The sequence below is a fragment of the Perca flavescens genome, unplaced genomic scaffold (assembly GCF_004354835.1).
Source record: "Perca flavescens isolate YP-PL-M2 unplaced genomic scaffold, PFLA_1.0 EPR50_1.1_unplaced_scaf_1, whole genome shotgun sequence".
Lineage (NCBI taxonomy): Eukaryota > Metazoa > Chordata > Actinopteri > Perciformes > Percidae > Perca > Perca flavescens.
The window spans coordinates 106,002-117,667 of record NW_021166514.1 but is presented as its reverse complement, the minus strand read 5'-3'; the positions used below and the strand labels follow the sequence as shown (position 1 = coordinate 117,667).

The 11,666-nt window shown below is 43.7% G+C and overlaps 1 protein-coding gene across 3 annotated transcripts in view; it reads right to left on the bottom strand.

The window, feature by feature from the left end:
* Positions 1–4,982: 4,982 nt before the first annotated feature.
* The window catches only part of palm1a (paralemmin 1a), a 38,020-nt gene continuing 31,336 nt past the window's right edge, over positions 4,983–11,666 (bottom strand). For 2 of the 3 annotated variants that reach the window (XM_028572491.1, XM_028572492.1), the window contains one exon: positions 4,983–6,201. In XM_028572491.1, coding sequence (XP_028428292.1) covers positions 5,582–6,201 — 620 coding nt within the window. In that variant the 3' untranslated portion in view covers positions 4,983–5,581. The remainder of the gene's footprint in view (positions 6,202–11,666) is intronic. The other variant, XM_028572494.1, reaches the window with a different exon arrangement.

Genomic DNA, 11,666 nt, shown 5'->3' with positions numbered 1-11,666 from the left:
GGAATGGCCCCCACTATAACAATGTTAGTGAGTAAATCTACTGAAATGGCCCCCCCACTATAACAATGTTAGTGTGTAAATCTACTGGAATGGCCCCCCACTATAACAATGTTAGTGAGTAAATCTACTGGAATGGCCCCCCACTATAACAATGTTAGTGAGTAAATCTACTGGAATGGCCCCCCACTATAACAATGTTAGTGTGTAAATCTACTGGAATGGCCCCCCCACTATAACAATGTTAGTGAGTAAATCTACTGGAATGGCCCCCCCACTATAACAATGTTAGTGAGTAAATCTACTGGAATGGCCCCCCACTATAACAATGTTAGTGAGTAAATCTACTGAAATGGCCCCCCCACTATAACAATGTTAGTGTGTAAATCTACTGGAATGGCCCCCCCACTATAACAATGTTAGTGAGTAAATCTACTGGAATGGACCCCCACTATAACAGAGGAGTGTGATGTGTAACATGAGAAAGCAGAGGTCAAGTCCTGTATGTCATGGCTGTAATAAGACAATAGCTATATGTATAGCTTAGCCAAGCACAAACCAGTACAGTGGTTGTGTCCTTTGACTTGTCGATACCTGTCTTTATTGTTTTATGTGTATGTGTTGTATTGTTGTAGCGTATCTATAGTTTTAAGCCATTAATCTGCTAGAGACTGCAGATGAAAATTAGCCTATATGGCTAAATCTGGCACATTTACATGTTGGACTCTGTACTCATGTTGATGAATGTGCGTTGTCCCTTTTAAATAAAGAAATCTAAATCTAAGAAGTAAAGGATCTGAGCACCTCCACCATTTATCAGCTTGTTGATCTTATTACTGGCACGCGTGTTTCTGAAAGGAGAGAAGTGGTAGAATATTTCAACACGTGTTTCACAACAGTTACCAGTTATCCTGCCAGGCATCAGCCGTGTCATTCTGCTTTTGACTGGCAAAGTGCAGAAATGATTTTTCATCTCAGTTAGTGGTCAACTATGAAATTACTGCTGAAGCAGTTGTAATCAGCTGATCTCTGGCCATGAAAGCTATACAGAACTGCACGAAAATAAAGCAAAATGGAGGGAAATGAATGATAGGAATAATGCTGTTTTGGCATTTGATCATCTGATTTTTTCTGCAGCGCAGCAGCGGTACAGGCTGGGACAAACTGACAAAATGTTCTTTACACAAAGAAATACATATGTAGAATATGTTTGCCAAATTCAAAGCAAAGCACAAATAATTAGCCTATGAATTTGTGGTAGACCCCCAACTCGTGAAGCGGGAGACTTTGAAGTGAGTCTGGGTTATTATATATTAATTGTGTTTACTGTTTAGGCTGTTTGTTAAATTTGACTTGTTTACCGATAAGCTTCATGACCATAATATTATATGTAATGTGTTATGTTCGGTGTGCATAATAAGGGAAGGCCTGTATCATGTGGACGCGCCAACAGTTTTGTTGTCATTACTTAGAAATTCCTTATGGGGGCGACAGAAACTACCATTAGAGCTTTAACGCACAAAACAACTAGTTAAGTTTAGGAAAAATATGGTGGTTTGGATTAAAACTAACTACTAACTACTTAATAAGTCTGTTTAGTTATTGTAATAAGGCCTACATGTGTTTATTTTAGCCGGGCACGGTTAAAATGTTGCTGAGTTCAAAGCTAAAGCTATGTAACCATGTTCCTATGGTGGACATTTTACATAGCTTTGGTCATCTCTTCTCTCGGCTACAGTGGGAGCTGCTGGCTTGTTAGCTAACGTTAGCTTGCTAATTTCATCATGCTGCAACCACACCCTAACATTGACTCTTTATGATGAAAATTGCATTGAGTAGTTAAATCTCAAAGCTGCGACCCTGAGAGTACAGAGGCCTCAGAATTTACATTACAACTCTCCATTGATCCAGTAAGGCAGCCTGTTTTCTTGTTAAAATCATCCTTTTTATTAAAGGTGCATATCAAAATGATGACAGGTAGGGGTATCTGGAGAATAAAAGCCCTTTTGCCTTTGAGTGTTAAATGGTTGGCATGAGATGTTGCTGGATGGTTGCTGGAGTGTTTGGGGCTCTGGGTCTAATGTCTCTTTTTCATGTTGATTCTGCTTCAAACTGTACAAATGTACATGTAGTTGGATTCTACCGCAGACGTGATTCTTCGAATGTTATTTTTAAACTATACCTTTTAAATATAAGAGGTGATAATCTGGGTGGGGAATCACTTTAATACACTTTAGTAAACTGAAAACTTCATACTTCATGTCGTCAAACCGTCCCCTCAGTGTCCGGGTCATCTTTAGAATAGCGTCGGCTGTATCTCTCAGTGATTGGCTCGCTTCAGTCACATGATTCTTCTTGATCATTTCTTTCCAGTTGTCAATCGCCTCAGGAAACGCCATTCCAACAGCTCCTCCCACAACCTGATCATGAATACGTAATAATACATGATTAATGTTCAATATTATCAGACAGCTCCAAGGAAAATACATGAACACACAATACTTGAACATGTATCTAAACTGTCAATACAGTAAATCTGTGATTGCCAATCATGAAAACAAAATTGTGACACATCTGTACAGACTCTTACCTTGGCTCCTCCTTTAGGGCTGTTTTAAATGCAGTTGTAGACAGTAGTTTGAGGAGTTCTTCTGTTCATTTAGCAAACAATTTTTTTTATTCTTTACCACTAACTTAAAATGTGAAAAATGCTAAAATTCCCATTAGTCATCACATCAGACTTGATGTTTATGGTGTTATACATGTGTCTCATTCCTGAGTGAGTAACTATGTTTTGAGCACAGAGAACTATATTTTTGCAAGCATATTGAATTACATTTTGAACAGAAATTAACACTCGCAAAAAATTATTTTGTTTGAGCAAAAATAAACCTATTCTGTGCTTAATAAATGTATTTGCAAGTTTGCTATCGTGCACTCTCAAAACTCTTCCTCTGTGAGGAGGTAGAGGCTGCAGCCCTCCGGTCACGGCTCCCTCACTCTCAACCTCTGCACTCAACTCTGACACACTCGATACAAATGTTCACAGCGTTACAAGTGTGCCACAAAACTAACCAATCGGAGAATTAAAGGTCAATTCTGATTGTCTGTTTGTCTCCAGGGTACAAGAGGCCGAAATGGGTTTCCTCAGGAGGGTGGCTGGCGTCTCCCTTAGAGATAGGGTGAGAAGCTCAGTCATCCGTGAGGAGCTCGGAGTAGAGCCGCTGCTCCTTCGCGTCGAAAGGAGCCAGTTGAGGTGGTTCGGGCATCTGGTAAGGATGGGAGGAGGCCTCGGGGAAGACCCAGGACTAGGTGGAGGGAGGTCCAGCTGGGAGGAGGTCTCGGGGAAGACCCAGGACTAGGTGGAGGGATGTCCAGCTGGGAGGAGGCCTCGGGGAAGACCCAGGACTAGGTGGAGGGAGGTCCAGCTGGGAGGAGGTCTCGGGAAGACCCAGGACTAGGTGGAGGGATGTCCAGCTGGGAGGAGGCCTCGGGAAGACCCAGGACTAGGTGGAGGGAGGTCCAGCTGGGAGGAGGCCTCGGGAAGACCCAGGACTAGGTGGAGGGAGGTCCAGCTGGGAGGAGGTCTCGGGGAAGACCCAGGACTAGGTGGAGGGAGGTCCAGCTGGGAGGAGGCCTCGAGGAAGACCCAGGACTAGGTGGAGGGAGGTCCAGCTGGGAGGAGGCCTCGGGGAAGACCCAGGACTAGGTGGAGGGAGGTCCAGCTGGGAGGAGGCCTCGGGGAAGACCCAGGACTAGGTGGAGGGAGGTCCAGCTGGGAGGAGGTCTCGGGGAAGACACAGGACTAGGTGGAGGGAGGTCCAGCTGGGAGGAGGCCTCGAGGAAGACCCAGGACTAGTTGGAGGGAGGTCCAGCTGGGAGGAGGCCTCGGGGAAGACCCAGGACTAGGTGGAGGGATTATTTCTCCAACCTGGCCTGGGAACGCCTCGGGATCCCCCAGTCGGAGCTGGTTAATGTACATCAGGAAAGGGAAGTTTGGGGTCCCCTGCTGGAGCTGCTCCCCCCGCGACCTGATACCGGATAAGTGGACGAAGATGGAGATGTTTGTCTCCAATTAGATCGCAAGTAGCAGGAAACACAAATCTACGGAGGAACAGCCTTTTTCAGTCAACACCTGTTGGTCAGCATATACTGACTACAGTGGATATGCTGGACAAACACCAGTGTGTTTACTATGTTTGTAGCCCCAAATTCTCCAAAAGGCTTAATTCCCCCATCCCTACTTCTCATTTTTATGTTTTTATTTTGCTCTTTACTGTTTTTTTCAGTCTCCTGTATATTGGCCCCTGGCAACAAAAACACGGTGAAGGTTTTCATTTTGTATATTTGAATCAAAGACTATGTTAATAACATTATAATACATTATATTTGTATTACCAGTCTTCAAATTTGATGGTCTTTAGATGAATCTGACACTCTCTGCTGCCATCTGGTGACTAAGCAGCAGATGACACAAAATCAGGAGCCTAATGAAGTTATGATTACAATAATTACTCTAAAGTGTGGATTACATTACCATAATCATATTTAATATTCACACTGTAAAGCATTACACACTTGTGTCAGCTCTTTGTATTATTGTTAGTTTACTTGGCAACTGGACATTTTGAGAAAGTTAAGAGAAGAGAATTTTTAACATATTTTCCAGTGAAAAGTTCTGTGTGAACAGCATCCAAAGTAAATTTCAGAATTCATAAGCAAATTGTGCACAAAGTAAAGTATAACAATATGAAGTAATATTTAATGAGATTGTGTGTGTGTGTGTTCATGTGTGTGTGTTTGTGTGTGTCTGTGTCTGTGTGTGCGTGTGTCTGTGTGTGTGTGTGTGTATGTGTAGTATGTGTGTGTATGTGTGTGTGTGTGTGTGTAGTATGTGTGTGTATGTGTGTCTGTGTGTGTGCTTCTGTGTGTGTCTGGTGTGATGGATGTTTATCTGAAACAGATGAACCCAGAAGCAGTTTATTGTGCAACCCGTCTGTCGCCTCACGTTTATTTATTTATTTTTTCTTTCATAAAACCCCAAAAAAAGCTGAAACTCTCCGACAAACAGAATCCTGAAACTCTGCAGGAGGAACAAATAAATACTTCACTCTAAAATTAATCCAGTGTTTTATATTGCGGAGCTTATAGAGAGAGAGTTAGGGTAGACTGTGTGCCTAAGCTAATGCTAAACTAATGCTAAGCTAATGCTAATCAAATGCATCGAGGAGACAAGTGGAAACATACGGGAGTACAAAAGTAAAAAGGCTTCGAGAAAATAGAAAAAAATTAAAGAAAGGTTTATAAAAACAGAAGCAGAAATAGTAAATGATGTCATGTGGTTAGAGGCGGGGCTTAGGGCAGTGGGTGGAGCTTAGTTCCTGTAGTTTTTGTCCTTTTAGTTTTTCAGATGATTATAATTGAAGCAGCTTCACTCGAGTCCCAAGCAAGTCAAGTCCTTAGTAAACACAAGTCCCTCAACAACAAAAGCTGTAAAAAGTCGAATATATGAAGTTACATTTTAGTCAAGTCTCCCGTCAATTAGTTTTTGTCAAGTCGTAAACCATCAAAACGCTGACTCGAGTCACATGATGCTGCAGCACTTACACGGCTGCTTCTCCTTCTTCACCTCCTCCACTCCTTCCTTTCCTTCCTTCCCTTCCTTCCCTTCTTTCCCTTCCTTCCCCTCCTTCCCTTCCTTCTCTTTCCTAACTTCCTCAGCCACTGGTTCCCCGTTGCCCACTGGCGCTGCGGCCATTTCCGTAGGTTTGTCGGTGGCGTGCGGAGGCGGAGCTTCCTGCGCGGCGCTCGGCGATGTTTCCTCGCTGGCGGCTTGGTCGTCGATGAGCACGCGCTCGGCCGTCACCGTGCCGACCAGACCGAACACCTTCTTGGTCTCGTCCTCGTCCTCCACGCTCTGGTAGCCCATGAACACCATGGTGAGCGGCGCCGCGGCGCTGGCGTCCTCCGGGCCACGCTCGCCGCCCGGCTCGGCCCGCAGACCCCTGATCTCTGCCGGCGGCGAAGCCTCGGGGCTCGCCTCCTCCTCCACCGGCGCTGCTGCCGCCTCGGCTGTCGGGAGAGACGTCACCGTGGCGACAGTCTGTGACATCACGGACGCCTCGTCGGCTTTGTGGATGAGATCCTCGACCTCGGAGACGCTGAGCAGCTGCACGCCGTCTTCTCCGTTCATCTCGTGGACCACTGAGGGACACAATCACAAAACACTCAGGATACATCTCCATATATATATACATATATCTCACGTTACTCCAACTACATCTACATATATATCCATATATCACGTTACTCCGACTACATCTCCATATACATACATATAAGATAAGATAAGATAAGATAAGATAAGATAAGATAATACTTTATTGTCTGTAACACAGGGTTCCAGAAAATTGTCTTTGACAAGGCTCCAGTTACAAAGAGACATTCATACATACATGTAAAAACAAGACATGGGATGAATTTGAGGTATCAGCTGACTGTAGTGTTCATTTTGTCCTATTCAATATGGCTATTGCAGATGGGATGAAGGATTTCTTGTAGAGGTTTTTCCGGGCCAATGGTACCCTAAAACGCCTGCCTGATGGTAATAGCTGGAAGGATTGATGGAGGGGGTGAGACGGGTCCTCTGTGATCAGGTTAGCTTTCCTGATCACTGAGCGATTGTACAGCTCAGATAGGGGAGCATGGGATGAGCCAGTTATTTTGGCAGCATGATTCACTATGCGTGAAAGTCTTGTTTTGTGTTTGATGGTGAGTTGGTTGAACCAGGAAGAGATATTGAAAGTGAGAACTGATTCGATGAGGGAGCGGTAAACCAAAGTTAGCACGTCCTTACTGATCTCAAAGGTTCTGAGTTTCCTGAGCAGGTGTAGCCGCTGTTGTGATTTTTTGTATATTATGTCTGTGTGTTGTGAAAAGGACAGGGAAGTGTCTACTTCTGTGCCCAGGTACCGAAATACCTCCACTTGTTCCACTGGCTGACCATGGATGCTAAGTGGCTGGAACAGAGGTGATGCCTTGTCACTGCCCCCACAGCAGAGCTCCTTAGTTTTTGTAGTGTTGAGCTCCAAGGAGAGCTCAACAAAAGTTTGAGAGAGATTGTTTACAACCTGCTGGTAGCGGGTTACAGCGTCAATATTGGCCATGTGTGCAACCAAAGCAATGTCATCTGCATATTTAAAAAGTGTCATACCTTCACTGTTACACAATATGTTATTAGTATACACAGAGAAGAGGATTGGGGATAAAACACAGCCTTGGGGAAGTCCAGTATTTAAAATAAGCTTGGTTGATTCAACCCCATTAAAAGACACCTGTTGTGGTCTGTCCAGCAGAAAACGTTTTGTCCACAGGGTCAGTGTTGGGTGAACGTGAAGGTCAGAAAGGTGATGTAAAAGTTTATCAATGCACACCGTGTTAAAAGCTGAGGAAAAATCCATAAATAAAATCCTGGTGTGTGGATGTGCTGAGTCCAGATTTTGGTGACAGTATCTAAGAGTGTGAGGCTTGCATCCTCCACACCCCATCCTGCCCTGTAGGCAAACTGGAAAGGGTCCAGCTTGTCTGACACCATGCCTGATAGTAGGTTACAGACCACCCTCTCCATACATTTGCACAGCACAGATGTTAGTGCCACTGGTCTGTAATCCTTTAGGTCCTTAGCAGGAGCCTTTTTGGGGATTGGAATGATGGTGGATTCCCTCCACTGGTCCGGGACACAGCCAGAGTCCAGTAGGTGTTGGAACAGCCTGGTGAGAACGCCACTTAGCTGAGTGGAGCATTCTTTCAAAACCCTGCCTCTAAGCCTGTCAGGGCCTGAGGCCTTGTGTGGGTTGATTCTGCGAAGCGTGGAGGTCACCAGCTGCTCATCAATAAAGAGGGGTTGGAGGTTGGAGCTGGGTTTTGGGGGGGCCCAGGTGGGTGTTGTGCTGCCCCCATTAAAACGGGCGAAGAAGATGTTCAATTTCTCCGCAATAGTTGGGTCTGGGCAGACAGCCCCTGCAGGCTTGGGTGTTCTGCCCATCATGATGTTCAATCCTTGCCATGCTTCCCTCGCATTCCCAGAAATTAACTTTTGCTATCTCACATAACTCCGACTACATCTACATATATATATATATATATATATATATATATATATATATATATATATATATATATATATATATATATATACATATATCACGTTACTCAGACTACGTCTACATATATATACATATATCACGTTACTCCGACTACATCTCCATATATACATATATCACGTTACTCCGACTACATCTCCATATATATACACATATATAACGTTACTCTGACTACATCTCCATATATATACACATATATAATGTTACTCCGACTACATCTCCATATATATATATATACATATATAATGTTACTCCGACTACATCTATATATAGATATATAGACATATATTACGTTACTCCGACTACATCTCCATATATACATATATCACGTTACTCCGACTACATCTCCATATATATATATACTGTATATATATACACATATATCATGTTACTCCGACTACATCTCCATATAAACACATATATCACGTTACTCTGACTACATCTCCATATATATATACACATATATCACGTTACTCCAACTACATCTCCATATAAACACATATGTCACGTTACTCCAACAACATCTCCATAAATATATACACGTGTGTGTGTATATATCCACCGCTACATTTACGTATTTACGTTGCTCAGGCTCCATCTCCAACTCTATGTTTACATTACTAACGGTACAGATCCATATCTCCGACACGACTGAAGCGTGGTGTCGCCATGTCATACAGCCATGGTTGATGCTCCACCCCCCTGACTGGCAGCTGATTGGACAAAGGCATGACATGGGTCTGGCTTCTCGAGAATTTCAACAGTGTCATGGCGGCGCGTTGAGAATACAATCTCGTATTTTAGGAAAATAGTTCACCAAAACGTGTTTCTGAAAACATTTTAAGAGAGAAATAGGTCGTGCAGTTGCTGAATCTGTCTTCATTTCAGATCAACAAAGGTCAGTTTAAAAGATTTTCCTCTACCCAGGATGCTTTGTGGGTGCGTTGAAGTCGCTTGACGTCAACCATAGGAATAAAGTGGTGCGCAGCGCGACAAAAGCATCGCACGGCCAAATGGATCAGCACCGTAAGGCTCCACCTCTACGTTCACGTTACTCTGACTACATCTCCACCTCTACGTTTACGTTACTCTGACTACATCTCCACCTCTACGTTTACGTTTCTCTGACTACATCTCCAGCTCTGTTACTCTGACTACATCTCCACCTCTACGTTACTCAGACTACATCTCCACCTCTACGTTACTCTGACTAAATCTCCACCTCTACGTTACTCAGACTACATCTCCACCTCTACGTTACTCTGATTACATCTCCACATTACTCTGACTACATCTCCACCTCTACGTTAGTCTGACCACATCTCCACCTCTATGTTACTCTGACTGCATCACCACCTCTACATTACTCTGACTACATCTCCACCTCTACATTACTCTGACATTATATCTCCACTTCTACGTTACTCTGGCTACATCTCCACCTCTACATTACTCTACTACATCTCCACCTCTACATTGCTCTGACTACATCTCCACCTCTACGTTTCTCTGACTACATCTCCACCTCTACATTACTCTAACTACATCTCCACTTCTACGTTTCTCTGACTACATCTCCACCTCTATGTTAGTCTGACTGCATCACCACCTCTACATTACTCTGACTACATCTCCACCTCTACATTACTCTGACTACATCTCCACTTCTACGTTACTCTGGCTACATCTTCACCTCTACATTACTCTGACTACATCTCCACCTCTACATTACTCTGACTACATCACCACTTCTACGTTTCTCTGACTACATCTCCACCTCTACATTACTCTAACTACATCTCCACTTCTACGTTACTCTGACTACATCTCCACCTCTATGTTAGTCTGACTGCATCACCACCTCTACATTACTCTGGCTACATCTCCACCTCTACATTAGTCTGACTACATTTCCACCTCTACATTACTCTGACTGCATCACCACCTCTACATTACTCTGACTACATCTCCACTTCTACGTTACTCTGGCTACATCTCCACCTCTACATTACTCTGACTACATCTCCACCTCTACATTACTCTGACTACATCTCCACTTCTACATTTCTCTGACTACATCTCCACCTCTACATTACTCTAACTACATCTCCACTTCTACGTTACTCTGACTACATCTCCACCTCTATGTTAGTCTGACTGCATTACCACCTCTACATTACTCTGACTACATCTCCACCTCTACATTACTCTGACTACATCTCCACCTCTACATTACTCTGACTACATCTCCACCTCTACATTACTCTGACTACATCTCCACTTCTACGTTTCTCTGACTACATCTCCACCTCTATGTTAGTCTGACTGCATCTCCACCTCTACATTACTCTGACTACATCACCACCTCTACATTACTCTGACTACATCTCCACCTCTACATTACTCTGACTACATCTCCACCTCTACATTACTCTGACTACATCTCCACCTCTATGTTAGTCTGACTGCATCTCCACCTCTACATTACTGTGACTACATCTCCACCTCTACATTGCATTATTGATTAGATCTCCACCTTTACACTACATCTCCACCTTTACATTATGTTACTCTGACTGCATCACCACCTCTACATTACTCTGACTACATCTCCACTTCTACGTTACTCTGGCTACATCTCCACCTCTACATTACTCTGACTACATCTCCACCTCTACATTACTCTGACTACATCTCCACTTCTACATTTCTCTGACTACATCTCCACCTCTACATTACTCTAACTACATCTCCACTTCTACGTTACTCTGACTACATCTCCACCTCTATGTTAGTCTGACTGCATTACCACCTCTACATTACTCTGACTACATCACCACCTCTACATTACTGTGACTACATCTCCACCTCTACATTACTCTGACTACATCTCCACCTCTACATTACTCTGACTACATCTCCACCTCTACATTACTCTGACTACATCTCCACTTCTACGTTTCTCTGACTACATCTCCACCTCTATGTTAGTCTGACTGCATCTCCACCTCTACATTACTCTGACTACATCACCACCTCTACATTACTCTGACTACATCTCCACCTCTACATTACTCTGACTACATCTCCACTTCTACGTTACTCTGACTACATCTCCACCTCTATGTTAGTCTGACTGCATCTCCACCTCTACATTACTGTGACTACATCTCCACCTCTACATTGCATTATTGATTAGATCTCCACCTTTACACTACATCTCCACCTTTACATTACGTTACTCTGACTACACTACATCTCCAGTAGAAGAACTAATCTCTGTTTAAACTAACCCAAACAGGTAATCATAACAGAGGCTCTGCTCTGATGTAGAGCAGCGTACCGCGGCTCTCTGATGTAGAGCGGCGTACCGTGGCTCTCTGATGTAGAGCAGCGTACCGCGGCTCTCTGATGTAGAGCGGCGTACCGTGGCTCTCCCTAAACTTTGCCTCATTTATTTCAATGTTTTTGTCGCTTTTGCAGCCAGAAAAAAACAATTAAAAAATT